This window comes from Phoenix dactylifera, chromosome 1, assembly GCF_051530095.1.
Source record: "Phoenix dactylifera cultivar Ajwa chromosome 1, Ajwa_hap1_PhDact_Kaust_v1.1, whole genome shotgun sequence".
Classification (NCBI taxonomy): domain Eukaryota; kingdom Viridiplantae; phylum Streptophyta; class Magnoliopsida; order Arecales; family Arecaceae; genus Phoenix; species Phoenix dactylifera.
The window spans coordinates 3,846,928-3,865,263 of record NC_143190.1 but is presented as its reverse complement, the minus strand read 5'-3'; the positions used below and the strand labels follow the sequence as shown (position 1 = coordinate 3,865,263).

Here is an 18,336-nt window from a genome sequence, read left to right as displayed (position 1 = left end):
GTATTAGAGACTCTGCTCACGATGTTATATTTCATATTTTTCACGCTATTCTCAATCAATTCAATAGCTCAGTGGAGGTAGATTTTTCTAATAAAGTTTTGGTATGGTTGTAACTGGAATGATCAAAATCTTTAGATTGTGCGAAATAATTACTGAACCATTGTTCATCTGAAGTAGATTAATCTGATGCTTAAGCACAACTATGAACTCACCGAATTGTTGGTTGAATTAGCATACATAGTCCTGTACTTCTCAGTTCTATGTTTTCTTGTTTGTATAGTTCCCTGTGATTTGAGATTGAAACAGTTTTCTATCGTCTGGAGAATAACAAAGTAACGAGAGAAATATTAAATGCACATACTTGCACGTTTCAAAATTTTTCTTAGTGCTCTGGATAACTTTTCAAATTTCCCTGTAATGGTATAAGAGAACTGCATAAGAGATCATTGTTTTATTTTCCAAACTAATACCATTCACTGCACCAGTAACTACGATATGCTGCCTGTCAGGATGGTTTCACTTAAAGATAGTTAAGTTCTCTTGGTTTCACAGACAAAGCCACTGTCTCAATGTTTCAGGATCAAGCATGCCTGTAATTATGTAAACCGTGGGTAAGTTCCATGCTAATAGTTATCTTGACAACATTTCTGCCATGACGGTGGTCCATGCCCGGAGAATATAAAGGTTTTAAGTCCCCATGTTTTTGTTTTCAACAATGTTTGCTTGACAGTTTCTTCTGTTTTGAATAAGGATCCACTATCAGCGCATGTAGCTAATTAGCAACAAAAATATACGGAAATTGAAACAATGGTTTTTTGTCTAGTGTAAGGATGCAGCTTGCCATGCAGTAAGAGCGTTAAATAACGTTAGTTAAAAGATTTCTTAAGTTAAAAATACAGAACTTGAATCATCAGAAGTTTGAAGCACCTACTTTGGATATGAAATATGCATTAGCTTCACCAAACAATGATATTACATTATATTAATGGGTTAATAGGATAATGAAAATGTTCTATACCATTTCTCTTGACCAAATGAGTTCTGGAAATGAAGCAGATCATTGAATAATCTGTGTTTTCAGCAGAGATCCACGATGTTTCAATACATTCCTTGAAAATTTGCTAAGATATGGGCCCAACAAAGACTCCGAAAGGATGAGTAAAATCTCAATGGAAGGGCAAATTTTCTCTACATTATTCTCTACTCAAGAAGAAATTGAACTGTTCGCACAGTTGACTTTCCAAAAAAAAATTGTGCAACCACTTCTTTTGTAAATCCTATTATACTTGCAGTTTTTCCACATGATTTATACTACATTAAGTTATAATTCAGAATGTGATGAACGCGTTCATGGCAATTTCTCAACTTAGAATATTAGTTATTATTTTTTAGTAAATGTGCAATGCTACTCAAGTAAGCTCTCAACAATTTTACAATAATATATTTCATACTGTGAAGCTCTGTGCTCTACTTACATTTTAATAATTATGAGGCAAGTACAACCCTAATTTTGCAAGTTAGCAGCCAAAATTAATTTTAACGACTTCCAAAATAACATATCTCAACCCGAGGTTGTATCATTGCTTTGCGCTACATTAATTACAAATTATACTTCTGTTGAAAGTGGAGAGAGAGAGAGAGAGAGAGAGAGAGAGAGAGAGAGCCTATTTATGCTAGTTTTCCTGCACACTCCGCATGCATGAATGCTAGTCAGGGTACATGATCGCTAGAGCTTAGAAGATAAAATCGAAAAAGCTTATACCATTTCCCTCCAGCTAACACTAGCAAAAAACTAAAAAAAAAAGGAAAAAGAAAAAACTTACCATGAACGCTATTAGCTTACTTTAGCTTCTTCATTCTACTTGTACGATAGAGGACCAGATCTTGACACAGCAAATCTTGGCAATGGGCTAGGTCCCTGGCCCCCAGAACTCGATCCCTCCACAAACTTTACTTTCCGGCTCGAACTGTATTCTAATGGTCCTGAACTTCTCAAATTATGCTGTTGCTTCTCCCCAGTCTTCAGCCTCACACTTTCTGCACCATAACCTTCCTCCTGCCGTTGTGTCGATGCAATGAAATAACTGGAGTCATATGCATTAGTCTGAGGTGTCAAATCACCTCGGTTCTGCCTGAGAGCAGGGGATGCATGCATAAGAGAGATTGCCGGTGACTGTCTTGGTGATGGCCCTAGAAGTTCAGTAATCATGGATGATGAATTCCCATAGTGCTGCCGATATATTGAGCAGAGAATGGTATAAGGTATGTGGATTTCAAGGGTGCTTCTTGGTAGATAAGAGGAGAGCTCACAGAGCTGATCCAAAAATATCAGCTTTGGCACAATGCATGACCTGTGTGAGACACCCGTAAAAGCTCATCAAATGATATGGAGCATCAGTTATAAGCCCGAAAATCACAATATTAATAGAATGGGTTGTAATTGCGTAATCCTGCATAAGTTCAATCCCGAAAATCCACCCCCCACGGCTCTTGCACCTGAATTCGCTCCCATGCCCACTCTTACTTCAAGTAACCAAGGTCTTTACAGGAAGTGTCGTCATATCGACAAAGATAAAAAGAATAAAACATGGTTCTAAGAGGGCAGCACCACAGTTTTGAATAACTTAGCGCCTCAATTTGTCTATGATATTGATGACATTAGTTTTGGGTTTTGGACATGACAATCTAAGTGATTATCAAGGTATTGATTAAAGTAGAGTAGTAACTGATATATATTCTTTTCCTTTTAAACATTGCCTTTGTTTTTTTTTTTTTAAGACTGATGGTAGTGAACTGATTCTTTCAGTACCATAAATAAGATCTGCTCACTTTATTTTTGTCACTATCTAGACAAATGAAAGTTGCAAGACCTACTAACATGCCTACAGAGTAAAGATTAAAGCAAAGCTTGGTACTAATGTTAAGAGGCAGAACAGAAAGTAGCACATTTTCTATCCAAATGTCAGATTTCCCACAAAAGGCACTTCAGTGGGAATTTTCATGGATGTATCCTCAGTCAGAATCACTGACTAGAAAATTCCCCAAAATATTCAATTTGTAAATCTCAACTGATAAAAGAATGGGACATGAACTACAAGGAGATCTATGTGTTAACTCCAAGTCATTCCATTTTGCCGCTGAGACAAGAAGCAGACTATGCATGATATCAACAGGATTGGCAATACTACTGCAATCTGTATTCCTTTAACTTTAGGGAAAACAATTGTTTTACACAGTTGGAGGAAGGGGATGTTACATCTGTATCTTGAAAAAAGTTCAATTGTTTTACAGATTTGGAGGAAGGGGATGTTACATCTATATCTTGAAAATAAGTCCTAAATGACCACAGGCCTCAGATAATATCGTGCTAGAATATCTGACAAGGCAAATCCAAGCTGGGGGGAAAAGGGAACAAGCCAAGGTAGCAGGAGAGAGGCAACTGCCAACTTCAACAAATAATATGCATGAACAGCGCATTTTGAATGATTTCTACCTGAAGGCTCTGGTAAATAGGAAGCAACATCAAACAGTTTCATGTCAAGAGTTACTAGAGTAGCAGAAACTAACATAGGCAGCTCATACACACACCATACAGGGACCTATAAGGATAACCTGGGTTCAGGTCAAAGGACCTTTAAAGAGGTTGAAAGATCTAACGGGCCTAAAATGGAAAGTGGATATGGTAATTTTCAAGAAATGAGAAAGGAAGACAACTTGTGGTACTCAAGGGTTGATTGCTGCATGTATAATATTAGGCTGATCATCTCAGCAATTAATACTCAAGGAGTTCAGAGTTATAACCAAATTTAATACCTGCTATAATCACTCCATGAATCCAGTACAACAGCTGCAGAACATTTAACATAGAGTTGCATGGCAGATTTTATATTTGCTTCAACAGCCACATGGCCTAGTATTTCAGGCTCTTGCATCTCATGGGTATGTCCATTTGAAAGAGATTGCCTTTGCTGTTCTTCTCTTTCCGACCTGACATACTCACTTCCTCCAATCACAGCATTGATACACCTGCAAAAAAAGCCAGATTTAATTATGATCTCATAGTGGCATTCAAAAAGTAGCGCACCACGGCCAATAATACATTCAAAATTTTGGCCTAATGGCAGTTCATAAAATAACACAATCATAAATCAGTATAGAGACAGATTAAGGCATGTTGCAGATGATGAAATCATAGTTTCAATGCCCTAGTTTATGTCAGTTCCATTGGCATGCTCCGAATTAAGATCCTAGGGTGGTTCTAGACTGATTGTCAAATTGGATGTTTTACCGTCTTTTCGGAAGTCAAGATATTTTTGACCATGCTTTAAAAAAAAAATCAATTAGTTAAATTTGAGTTTGTTTTTAACTTAATACAGCAAATTGTTCTCAATTTTTTGGATTATTGATGTTACAAAACTACCATCAATTAATCACTAGATAGTCAAATTACTAGATATTATCTGTTCACAAGTCAATGGATTCCATCTTATAAAACATAGACAGCGTGTTCAAGGAGTTTGCTTCGACGATTTGAAAAAGAACTTTCAGTGGAAGAACTTTGAAAATTTATCTTCCCCAAATTCATACTACTAAATCTTTTTTACGGTAATTCATAAACTTCATAGAGAGCATATGAACCAGCGTGCAACTCCGGTTGGGCTCAGCCTGAGTTCAAGCAACCCAACCTGCTCAACTTGGTCGGGTTGGACTAGAGTATTCATGAACTTGATATGCGCAAGGCTCAAAAAAAAAAAAAAAAAAATCCAACCAGCTACCTAGTTGGATTGAGCTAGGATGGAGGTTAAACGAACATAACCCGATCACAGACAAACCTGAACACAACCCAAACCATCTCAACCCAATAAATAAACAACATATATTTATGTTTCACAGAAAATACTTTATATTATGTTATTGAACTATAGTTTTATCCTATTAAGTTACAAATTGCATATGTACACCCAAATAATATCCTGATCAACCTATACTAAGCCAACAAAAATGTCTGAAACCTTTCCCAAATCTTAAGTTACCTATACAATCCGACCTAACCCAATAAATCTGACCCAACGCAGCCCAATCCAAACCCAAATTAGCTTAAGATGGGCTTGGTTTCAGAAGTCCCAATAGAGAACAAGTTTGATGTTGTTATATATAGTTGAGCTGGATCAGGGAATAGTCCTCAACTTGACCCAATCTGCTCGAGTTGCAACCCTAGCATGAACATATCGTTTCTCAATAAGTAAAACATAATATATGAACTTCGTACAATGTAAGAAATCTACTCACCTTGCTAAGCAGTGTATGTTGTTATTGAATCCTCCAGTCTCAATGTTGTATGTAGTCATACTCCAGATATTAGACATCATGAATGAAGCAAAAAGATATGGAAGCAAGCTCCAAGAACTATCATTTGCAGCACCTGCTTCCACCATAATTGAATGTATCCAGTCTGTATCATGTTCACCAATCACACCGATACTATTTGCAACCCTTCTCAACCTTAAAATCCCATCTTTGTCAGGTATCTCATCTGGTAACTGCTTCGCTACTCCATGCAGTAATGACACAATGAGAGGTGCTTTTTCTTCCAGCACTGCTCCAGCAGCATCCACAAGCAACTTGCGAAAAGCTATTGCCTGCCCAGCCTGAATGCAAAATCCAATCAGTGTTTCCATATCCAGAATTTGCTTTAGATTTGCTTCTCTTTCAATCCGGTCACCAGAATTTATGCTTCCAGCAAAACCCTCTAGGGCTTCACGGTTTGACCGCAATGCGGTATCAATACAGTTTAATAGTGCAGCTGTTTGTTCTTTTACCATCCTGTCAATTCTGTCAAATCCATAACCACCAAAAATACGAAGAAAGGCTGTGAGTTCTCTTATATCAGTAAACGACTCTGCTGAATATCCACCTATTGGTTGTGAGCTCTTGAAGCAATTATGGCTTGTCATAAACACAACTCCAGCACCAGATATATCCTTAACAATGTTCTCACTATACCAATTGCCAATGATCTCCACAGCAGATCCAGCCTGTACGTCTGCAGGTTCTTCAAACATCTGCAAGTTGGAAACAGGCCCAGTGAAGCTCTCAGTTAATAGAACTTCTCGAATGCCTTCAGTAAGGTCCATGCTAATGTGCTGCTCTGCTAGGTGGATGATGCTGACGTGTCTTCTTAAAAGCAATTCCATGATGGATGGACGCTGGAGGCCACTATCAGTTCTCAGCACCCCAAGTAGTCTTCTCCTAAAGTTTCCTAGGATACAGTCTCTCATATACTGCAGAAAGAGTACATATAAGCTTAACACTAACTAACCCTCCAAAAAGCCATATGCTGGCAGCTTCAATTTATGGTGAATTTCTTGAGGTATCAGGAAGGAAATGTGAAACAGGGAAAAAGCCTAGGCAATCTTTCAAATAACATACATGCAGACACACAGACACATACATATACATATCGATCTGTTTAATTAAAAGAATTTTTGACAGATTAAAAAAAGTTGTCACTGAAGGAAAAATGATTTTAAATTTCATTTTCATTATCATACTTCTTCCGCGCCTTGGTACGGTAAGGAAAAGGCGAACAGAGTAAATTTCATGTGAAAAGATGAGATCCAGATACCAATAATTTTCAATATAGCCAGGAAATCAACTAGACATTAAAAATGAGAGTAGATCAGAATTGAATAAACTACATTTCAGTATATCAAACTTAATACTGGCCATAAATAATTTGAGAAAACTAATGTAAGAAGTAAAGGAAAAGATTAAGTGAAAATTAGCAAGCAATTTGGGATCAGATTCCTTTTTCATGGTGGACTTGGACTTGCAATTAGTTAGCTAAACTGACCATGTACTTTAAGAATTAAGACACAGGATTTGTTGCTAATGCTTACAATGACTTCAGGAAAGTACATTATACAGTACAAAAGAATGAACAAGCGTAGCGTACAATCTCCAAACAGCTGTACAGATGCAATAAGAAAATATAGCTTGTTTCTGGGTCTTATAAAGTATCAGGTTCAACAAAGTTGATGCCAGAAAACAGATACTCCTATAAACCAACACTATGTTTCGGTTTTAGCAATAAATCCAGACAACAGCTCCTCGGAACTCTGACTCAGAGCATGCGAGCAGCGAGTCAATCATGTCAGGTCTTCTACCATGACCAGACAGATTAAGAGCTGGTATGGTGTAATCAACTGACGCAGTCACCATATTTTTCATCTCGAACAATATCTGTGCCGGGATATTGGTTTTTATTAATATCAGAATTTCAGGCTGTCACCAATACGATAAAATCTATATCTTGGCCTTGATTTTAATGGCCGATACAATAGGAAAATATCAGCCAAACCTAATGTGCTTTTTAAGATTCTAAATTCATATTTTAGTCATTAAGATCTTAAATCATTTGTTCAATTTGGAAGTAAACCCATGATTTCTATTTTAACTGAGATCTTGGATATATCAGTTTCCATAATATCGTCCAAGATCTCCAAGATCTGGGTACTTTCCTATTTTTTTGAAACGTCCAATCTCACGAGGTAAAAACTGAGATCTCAGTTCATATTGGTATTGGTAACCCTCTGAGATGGCCGAGATCTCAAAAATTTAAATCCTTGGCAATTGCTTGAAAGAAAATACTTATTCTACACCATAATCCCTCAAATATATGATGTACACACATGAGCAAATCATACATGCATAAATGAAACATGAACTTGTTTGAAATACACATATGATAAAAACAAATGTTCACCCAGTACCTAGGCAAGTAGGAGGATCTTCCCAGGGGCACCCTAAGCACATTGATATGTTTGTTATAGGAATGAAATCAATTGATGAAATTGTTTTTTGAACTCTTATTTACTTGTGCATGCATAGGGTGATGGTGGTAGGAGTTGGGATGAAAGGGAAGGGCATGGTTACTTAACTTTTTGTTTACACCAACTTATATACAAGTATTACATTACAAACCTACAAAATCACCAACAATGAATTTGTCCTCCATAACACAAAAGAGATTCATAATACACTGCAAATATGACCATATGAATCAAAGAACAACTTTTTTTTTCATGTATTTGGATTTTTTTTTTATAATTTAGATGTGTAATTGAATATACAATAGGAAGCTATCAAATTTGAATACCTTGACATACAGGAACAAGGTCTATGCTTTTTTGTAGAAAAACCATTTTTTATAAAGGCAGGAAGAAAATAATGTCTATGTATTTAATGTGGAGCAACTTTTTTTTATCATGATCCCCACACGATCTGAAATTCAAGTAAACAAACAACTGATCTCACTCTGATCTGAATTCTTCTTTCTGCTTGTTTGCCTTAGAATCAACTCTATAGAGACAAATCCTCCAGCCTTTCTTTAGCTCTACTAGCTCATGCATGTGTGTGAGAGAGAAAAAAAAGTTGTAATGACCTAGGACCTCATTGAAAAAAATTAGCAAGAAAGTATTATTTGAATTCCTTGGTCTTGTATAAGTATCCAAGATCCTACCCAGTGCATAACCAATGTGGGACTAAACACACACCCGCATGGATCCTCACATGCTCCCCCATTTAAGCCTTGGCATCCTCGCCAGACTAAGGATCTAAACCCATTCAAATCCAATCACAAGTACTAAAAAGCAAAAATCCAATCTCTAGTCCATATGGGCCATTGTCCGGATCCGCTCTGATACCATTTCTAAGGAGAGGAAGGGTGATAGGGATCACGATGGATTTCGAGTCACATCCTAGCCTTTGGATTGACTTGGATGACTTGGCGCTACGATGAGAGCTTCACATATATCATTGAGCATCACTAGAGTTTGTCAACTTTGGAATCTTAGGGTCATTTATTTTTTTATTTTAATTATATTTTGTATTTTAATCCATGTTTGGTTTAGTAAAATGTGAAAAGGACTGAAATTAAGTGAATAGTTTAGTCAAGCGTGTTATTGAAGAGTAACCCTATGTTACTGTTTGTGCATTGTAGTGTGAACAGTAACACTATGTTACCATGCCTTTTTAAGGCTTCTTTGTTTCAAGGTTTGTATATGGATGTCATATGAAGAATTTTTGTCAATGAAGGTTCTCTTTCTCCTTTCTCTGCATGTGAGGTGTGGAATGTGGATTTGAGGCCCTAGGGAGTGATCCCCTACTGAACTAGTGGGACATCGGTTTGTTTTCTCATCTTCTTCCTTCTCAATAATATCTCCTCGCTGTGTTTCTCTGGTCTTTCTTTTCTTTTCTTCATTTCTGCCATATTACAGTCTAAAGCAAACACCCCACACTCAAAGCAGTTACTTTACTACTGTCAATCAACACCTATTTCAAGCCTTGATCTGTCCAAAACCTGATCTATGTGATTCTGCAGACCTGTTAGCCCTCTTTCTTTGGTTCTTGAAACCTTGCAGTAAATCAGCAGATCTTAAACCTAGTACTTGAAGCATGTCAATTCCTACTGCAACTGAAAAGTTCTCTGATCTTGGGCTTCCATACAAGATTTACAAGCAAGAAATGGCAATAGACTAGATTTGGACAACCTAGGTTAACAAAGATCCATTGCTTCGCATCTTTCAAAGGATTCTGTTAATTCTGATACTTTTGCTGCAAGATTTTATGCTTTATTTGTGAGAAGCTATTGTCCAAATCTGATTTCAGTGAGTGGCATTAGGCATCTATGTCAAGCATTTTCTTTGCATTAGAACAGGTTGTAGTTTGAGTTCCAAACCTGGTAGTTTCTTAATCATAGTTTTCATATTGCTATTTCGTGCTGCATAGCATCATATTTTCTGATGTTTGTCTATAGCATATAAGTTTGCATAAGTTTGAGTTAGGGATTATCATATTTGTGCGGCATCACTTATGAGGTTCCCTAGGGGTGCATCAGAAGGCCACCAAGGATAGCTTGGTTGTGAGAAAGGAGAGCATCAGATTTGGTATTACAAGGACTCTGCACTCTGCATTATTCTTTTACTGGATTTTATACATCTAATTCCAATAAAACATTGGAATACCAATTTAATAATATTATTTGATTTTAGTTGCTCCAAGTTATGGTTTCAAAAACCGTCGGAACAGGATCGTATGACTAGCACCGCATCATTCCAACATGACACTGGAACAGTATGGACATCGAGATGCTAAAACCTAGTGTACTAATACGTACGAGCCATACTTATTGGTACTGGTCCAAACAGGTGGTATCGGTACGTATCAATGGTATCATACTGGTGTGTACGGTAGTTTTCTATTTTTTTTGATTCAGTTTTAGTATGTACAGTTGGTACCGGTACCATGCCATTCTGATGGAAAAATGACACGGGATTTGTAATGGTATTCAAAACCTTGCTTCAAGCACTCTCAAGTTATTGTTTCTAAAATTTACACAACCATATTAAAAAGAAAATGGTCGACAAAATTATTCTAAGAATCAATTTCTAGAAATGGATTCCTCAAGCCTTATGAATTTTTATAAAATATTATATTATATACAAGATGATAAGGTGAAAATGAAGTCTTCAATAGGAGCAAAGATTATCTTCCCTCCTTATATTTGTTCTTCTAATTTTATCGAATTACCATTGAAATTCATATTAAGTTAGACCATTGGTTGCAGCAAAGGTCGGAGGAACCGGTACCGGTTCTCCGACGGGACGACTCGGTACAGGCCATGCCGGGCCCGTACTGAGAGAGGAACCGTGGGAGAGAGCAAAAGAGAGATCGAGCGGGGGAAGGAGGGCCAGAGGAGGGTGGCGGACGCCGACGGAGTGCTGACAGAGGTCGGAGGAGGCCGTCGAAGGCTAGCGGAGGCCGGCCTCTGCCGTGGAAAGCGAAGCCGCGACCGTTGACCCTATTTCGTACCGAAGGAGGGTGGCGGACGCCGGCGAGTGCTAACAGAGGTCGGAGGAGGCCCGCAGAGGCCGGCCTCGGCCACGGAAAGCGAGGCCGTGGCCGCTAACCGTGGCCACCTTTCGCCGCCCTTCGACGCCGGACTCCGCCGGCACTCTGCCGACGTCTCGCCCTCTCTTTCTCTCCCTCCCTCCCCTGCCAGCTCTCTCTTTCCTTCTCCTTCTCCAGGTCCGGCAACGGATTTCGTTTCTATTGCCGAAGTCGTACCGGTGAGCCACGGGTATGATTCAGGACGGCTAGAACTACCCGGTTCAGGGGGTTCCGTCAATCCTGGTTGCAGCCTATAGAAAAGAAACAATGAAAATCGATTATAATTAAGCCCTGTACACAATTAATGTCCTTACACAAAGAATTAGCCATCAACAAATGTTGCAGGTTAATTCAACAAGCTGATTTAAGAAGTTTGGAGACATTAGAGATAGTCACTAAATTGGATGCGCAATCAGAAGATTCTATATACTGACTACAAATTGTAGTTATACATGCCAATGGGCTTAATAACAATTCTCTGATAATGGAAACCTCAATACATTCTTTGTTCTTTAAGTCAAGAATTGATTTCTGACCAAGTTTATATGTTCTGATGAAAAAAATGCTTCAATAAAATTTGTGCAAATTTGTGTTCAAATTTGATTCTATGCTCACTGGAAAATATCGTCTTAAAACTTACAGGAATACAACACACGAAAAAAAAGAAGATCTTGCATGTTAGTCAACGTCAAAGTGTTTACTAGGTTTAAAACTAGAATAGGTTGAAATGATTAGTAGTGCATGTGAATGAAACCATGACTATGATGCTAGTTTGTTTTATGATAGTTGCAAATGCCATGTGTCAATCTAACAAAATATGAAGAGATGGGGTACATACCTCTCGGAGAACGAAAACATGGTTCATAACACATATTGGTTCCATGTCATTCAGAACAGAACAAAGATTCGTCAACCTCTGCATGGCAGCTTCTAACCTGTTACTAAGGCAATTATAAATCAGTTGTCCATTCTAAAATCCTGGACACCTAAAATTAGAGTAACCTGACTTACATTTTGACAGAATTATTTTTTTCAGGATAGCTCTCATGTCCTGGAGCTAGCAAACCAGATATGCCTTTCGGCGATTTAAGAAAGGAGGTTGAATTTTTGACTGCACTACTTAAACGAATAGCTGCCTGCTCTGGAACAAGCTGAATATTCAGCATAATTAGTCCAGACATTGGAAGAAATGCGACCTGAGAATAAATACCAAGAGACAACTAACATGCATACCTGCATCTCTAAAGAACCAAATCCACCTTCTGAGTCCAGAATATTAATCAGACCTTCCAAGCCACCCATGATGGATTCAATAAGTGACTCAACATATAAAATCGCATCTCTGCCTATTTTGTTCAACTACATGGGTCAGAGAAGAAGAGTCAATATCTTACAATTTGCTTGGATTCAGTAAAAAGATGCACAAGAGTAATAGAAGTCCTTAAAGATTCACATCAGATAATGGATTCAGTAAAAAGATGCAAATTCTCAAGAGGTACAAGAGTGTTATTGGGAGCCAACAACGTCTAAGCATAGATTAGTATAAGTTCTCTTGTAGCTGTAACACAAACACGAAAAAAGGTGGCATAATAAATGCTGATTTCCTTTGATTTTACAGCAACCTAGGGTGTTTATTCACATGTCATTATTATTTACCTCATTGTGTATAAAAGAACAAAAAGCATAAGTTTATTCAGGACTTAAGAAAATAATAAAGCTACACATGCACTTAAGTTTATTCAGGATGTACAAGGACAGATAGAAACTAGATATGAAAGCTGCAGCTGCATTGGAATTTTCATACACAAATTTCAGGTTAGTTAACGATCAAGTCTTGCATGTGTTTCTGACCTACTTGAGGCTATTTTAAACACACATAGAGGGTTTTCCAATAATAACAAAGTTTGTATCATCTTTACAGTAAGCATATTATTATGAACTTGCAACCAGCTACTGGATTTTAGCTTGCAAAGATTTACTGTATGAGTACAATCTAATTGCAAAAGATACCTCCTCTGGGACAATTGCAGAGGCACATTCTGGAAAACTGCTAGCTACTCCAAGCCATGCACAGCAATGCTGTGGACGTCCTTCTGGCCCAAACATTGTATTCCTAAAGACCTGTTAACATCACATTTTAATAGAAAGATGGCAAACCTCTAAGAATATGGTACATTTTAGAAGTATATGCACGTAGAGAAAGCTGTAGTACTGATGGGATTTAAAAACCCTATAAACAGAAAACAAATGCTTACTGCTGTAAGATGATGGTGATAGAAATATAGCCTTTTAAGGCTTCCATGCTTTGACAATTGACTCTCAAGTTCATCCACACATCTGCGAGTTAAAGATTATTTTCCATTAAGTAATTGACTTTTGATGCATTATCAGTGCAATTTAGTGAGCTGGAATATGGAGTAGAGCTATAATCAAACAGGCATTGTCTGGAAAATACATCATAATCAAGGTAAATCTGTTGAAAATTAGAAAAGCAAATCTTTGGAAGTTGACAACTGTGTTTTCCGTTTCCTTTCTTTTTCAATGTAAAGAAAATATTCACCGCGTTATGTTTGATAACCAATAAATATTTCTAGAATGTTATCCTTGAGGTATAAAAAGTATACGAGATTCTAAGAAGCTCTGAGTGTTTTGCCAAAGCTAATCTGCAATTATTGAATATCGAGTAATAGCAGATATCACTAACATAAAAAGGGTATCTTGAACAATTAACACTCTGCATTGAGCTACAGATCTGTTTGTGCTCAATGAATTAACGAATGTATCAACAGTAGGCACATGGAAAACTTACTCCATGGAAGATAAAGTTTGATATAGGATATGAATCCGCAGAACTTGAACATATTTTTGCTATGGCAGTTTTGAAACTGCAGAGAAGGAACACTGATATTGGACTGAATTTGACTGAGCTTCATAGGAGTTATTTTCTACCACTGACACATGACACTGGTGTACTTCTACGGCCTCATTGTTGAAGCCCTCTATCTCCATCAGGCTGTTGGCTGGATACCCCCTCCCCATGGAGTGGTCAACATTAATTTCGATGGATCAGTTAGGGATGATGGGGATGGAGCTGGATATGTTCTTAGATATCATCTTGGCCACTTGCTTGTTGCTGCTCCTGTAAGTTTTCATGCAGATCTGTTCCAGTGGCAGAAGTCCATGCTGCTTGGGAGGGCTTCAAGGTGGTGATGTAAGACAACCTTGATTAGGGAAAATTCAGGGATGTTTAATGGGTTTGTTTTGGGCTAAAAAGGTAGGAAAATTGTGTAAGAAGCTAGGGTTTATGTTGATAAATGGATGGGGAGCGATTTGGATGCAAAATAGAAGCAGAAAAGATGAAGTTTTGAGGGTTTATTGTGAACTGGAAGTAGAAAAACGGGAATAAAAATTTTGTTGTTTTGTGTAATTGAAGGCTAATTAATGGATGGATGGCTATGGGTTTTGTTGCTTTTGGTTGCTAAAGTTTAGTGGGGATGGAATCAGATTTGAATTTGAGGTTTCAAAGTGCTGTAATTAAAGAAAAGGAAGAATAAAGATATATTTTTTAGGCATCACACCAGGGGTTAGAATTGCATCACACAACTCGAAAAAAAAATAATTGCTTAGAAAAAATCCATGAAATTTTGATTGCATCTCAATAATGAGAGATTGCAACCCTACTTATAAAGTTCTAATACTTTTACTACTAGGAATTGGACTCTAAATAACAAATCTATAGTCTTGACTAATAAAACCTAACTAAAGACCATAAATAAAGCTCCAAAAACATAAATAGACCTAACATACTGCCCATGAGCTATATGACAGCCCATGTCCAGAAAATTTGGAAAATTACAAAGGTGATGCCGAGAACTCTTTACTACATGACTTGCACATGAAAAAAAATTCCAAAATACTATTGTAATTTAGAATTTATATAATAGGTTTTCTTTCAAAGTGGCATTTCCAGCTCTTCAGTGAACTAAAGTATTATTTCATTGACTGCAGTTATCCCCAACTAAAAATAATTTGCGGTCAAAAGTTTCAATTTAGTGAGTTTTGAAAGTGATCCTTTTTTCTTGCCATCGACTTATTTCAGAACTAATACAATCCCAAGACAAAATGCAACAATTTATGCAATTTTTTTACAAATAGAGATTTCCAGTCACTTGAAAAAAAGCATTTAAAAAAAAAGATTGACAAATTAGTTGCATTGAAATAAATTCCTGAAAGGATTACAAATCTAATACCTGGACCAATTATATGCAGCATTTCCTTCTGATAACAAACCTTCCTTTCCGGTAGATACTGTTGCCTTCTCTAGGTGTCTAATATTTATTGACGACCTTGAAGATGTGACAATCATTAAAATTGACAACCAGTGCCTACGCAAATCCTACAGTAATAAGACAACCCAATAGTCACTCACAGACATGGATGTAGTAAGAAGATATTTCGAACTGTTATGGTTAACTTTACAAATAATGCATAATGTATTAATCCAATCATGAGAATACATATGAATGACAGATAACAAATGGCTATAATTGATCATATCAGTCTTCTGATTGAGATAGTAAACAAGGATAATCTGCCTACGTTTAAATATAATATGTTCTGTAAATACAAACATAATAAACAGAAGATTAATGAATATATTCATGCCTTTCTTATATCATTATGCCTTTGTGCTTTTACCGTCAATCAAGAAACCAATAGATCACCATTTGAATGCTTCTATATGGATTCCTGATATTCTTGAGACTCCTATAAAAATTGAAAGAAATGGAAGATATACAAAAATTTCTAAAGAATACAACATATGGACTTATGGAGTTTGATGCATTTTCATGTTGCAAAGGAAATGCTAATCATCTACAACCATTCTTTTATCTCATTCTTGATAAAGCAATTCTAGATCTAGAGGCCTTTTAGAATATTGATTCATCTACATGTTCCAAGTAACAAACTTGAAAATTAATAATAACAAATTCAATTCCCAATGTTGTTTGTAATTTTTGGCTCAGAAAAACACATGCACTCTTACATATTTCTATAAGTCTTAGGACATCTACATCCCACGAATAATGTTTCTCATAGCAGGATCTAGAAAATACTTTAACATTAAGTTTCACAACTAGGGAAACAAACCGACCCAAACCGGGCGGTTCAGTCTGTACAAAACCGAACTGATGCTAACTTAGAAGAGTTTGGCTGTGGGGGCTTGTTCAGCCTATAAACTCTCCCCTCACCCCCGACGACTTCTCTTGAAGGTCTTCCATCTTTTGAGATGCTACGATTGTGTCCTAGCTTTGCCGATAACCTCTCTCTCTCTCTCTCTCTCTCTCTCTCTCTCTCTCTCTCTCTCTCTCTCTCTCGATGCCAGCCACCACTGTCATCTCTCTCTCCTCTCTTCCTCCCTCCCTCTCCTTCTCTCTCTCCTCTCCATTTCCCTGCTGAAGCCCTTGTCAACCATCCCCATTGAAGCCCTCATCCGGTGGGTCTCTTTCTCTTTGACCCCCTCTCTCTCCTCCTCTCTCTCTTCTTCCCTCCCTCTCCTCCCTCTCCCCCACCTTCTCCCTGTTTTGATATGTTCCAGCACGGCATAGTATAGACCCATACCATACTGTACTGGTAGCCAATCGGTACGGGTCACAATATAGGTTCGACGAAACTTGGTTACAACAATTGTCTCACCCGTACCGGTTCGGCGAAACTTGGTCACAACTAAGATTGTCTCACACCTCCAAGACAATATGGCTAATTCATCAGTAACTAGGTAGAACAATTTCTAGTCAGAACAACAACAAAGAAAAAAAATCAGGATGATGCAGACAAGAAACACGAGAAGGTAATGTTTACTTATGCTACACCAATACAACATGTGGAAGCTGACTATAACAGCCAATCAAAGACTAACAAAGGCTACTTGCTAGGGCATGAGAATTAGCATTATAAGACAGCTACATCAAAGGTGTTATGGCCACCAGAAAATTCTTTACTTCATTTCCAGTAAATGTTCACAATATTATGGTTTTACTTTCAGACTTTAAACGTTACTTACATATCCATGTAGACAATCTTTAAAGTATTTTAGGACATTATGGTGACACTACGCATCTAGGCTGCGAAAGATCCACCTGGTTATGCTATGATTAGCTACCTTTGGATGTCAGAAAAATTGATCAGTCACAACTTCATAAACAATGAATTATGACAGGTGAAAAGCCTTTTATTCTCTTTACACCAAAAATAAAAAAAACAGATAAAACTCGGAATAGTAGTGCACAGTTTTCTTACAGATAGATCACATGTAATAGCAGATATATTTTCTCCTTGAGGCTTTGGTATGTTCTCAAGACAATGAACAATTTGCTGAAAGAGGCCCTTCAAGGTGGTATCTAGATCTAGAGCCACCATACCCGGAGTGCCAAGTAAAAATCGAATTCTTCCAGCACAAGATAATAAATATGATAGTGCATAACCTTTTATTCCTGCAAACAGAAAAGCTCGTTATCAGTTATCCGATCCAGATAAATTTCAATAAGATATATGTAACATAAATTTTGATTTTTTCCTTGCATAAAATCTATTATTTGAATTAAAAGATATCTTTTGAGAATATTGTTTGAAGAAAATTACACGTGCAGAAAATCAACCTTTCAATCTCGTATAGCATCAAGAAATTTATGTTTCACCTAACTTCTATAATCTATGCATTCTCATTGGCAATGTAGCATGGTGCTAGAGAGTAGAGACCTTCTCAGCACCTGGAACTTGAAGGTAGTTGTAAGGATATAGCATGCTATACCAAGACAATCATTAAATATTAAGAAATCTGGATGATTTAAATATCGTGAGCATCAGAAATAGAAGTGCTAAAACCTCCATATGAATATATAAGCTTTCGAGGTGCCTAAGAGCCTGTTTATCCCAAAAAGGGTGCCACACCTGCTTTTCTCTTTCAAAAGAAAGCACTTTTGAGCAACCTAAATGTTGTGGTTTGGATCTTTCACTAAATCAGATTAATATCTTTTATACTTTTGACAAGTTTCTTAACAACTTCAAACCAATTTGCTGTAATTGCATCAGCTTACATCGTAGCTCTTTCTTGTAAACAAAGTTGAAAAAAAGGCTCTTGTCTCAAGGTCAAATAGGACACTTCCAACAGCACATTATAAAGGAGGCACCCATTTCAACTTATATTTCATCCCTTGGGTTGAAGATTGGTTCACCAAATTGAGTGGCTTTGATTGCTAAAGGATCAATATTAAACGAGCTGAGAATTTCAAAACTTTTCAACAAAACCAAGTTCTGCACTTCACATCCTATGTACTAAAACGACATCTAATAGTTGTCTCCACACAGACCAAATGATGATGCTTA

General features: G+C 37.2%; 1 protein-coding gene across 6 annotated transcripts in view; it reads right to left on the bottom strand.

Moving 5' to 3' along the window:
* Positions 1-1,508: 1,508 nt before the first annotated feature.
* The window catches only part of GRL (transcription activator), a 59,047-nt gene continuing 42,219 nt past the window's right edge, over positions 1,509-18,336 (bottom strand). For 3 of the 6 annotated variants that reach the window (XM_088717493.1, XM_088717470.1, XM_088717486.1), the window contains 10 exons: positions 17,251-17,444; positions 15,201-15,346; positions 13,206-13,287; positions 12,961-13,071; positions 12,184-12,309; positions 11,962-12,101; positions 11,789-11,891; positions 5,290-6,281; positions 3,814-4,026; positions 1,509-2,351 (listed from right to left, as the gene is read on the bottom strand). In XM_088717493.1, coding sequence (XP_088573619.1) covers positions 1,859-2,351; positions 3,814-4,026; positions 5,290-6,281; positions 11,789-11,891; positions 11,962-12,101; positions 12,184-12,309; positions 12,961-13,071; positions 13,206-13,287; positions 15,201-15,346; positions 17,251-17,444 — 2,600 coding nt within the window. In that variant the 3' untranslated portion in view covers positions 1,509-1,858. The remainder of the gene's footprint in view (positions 2,352-3,813; positions 4,027-5,289; positions 6,282-11,788; positions 11,892-11,961; positions 12,102-12,183; positions 12,310-12,960; positions 13,072-13,205; positions 13,288-15,200; positions 15,347-17,250; positions 17,445-18,336) is intronic. The other 3 variants (XM_088717499.1, XM_039114465.2, XM_088717496.1) reach the window with 1 other exon arrangement.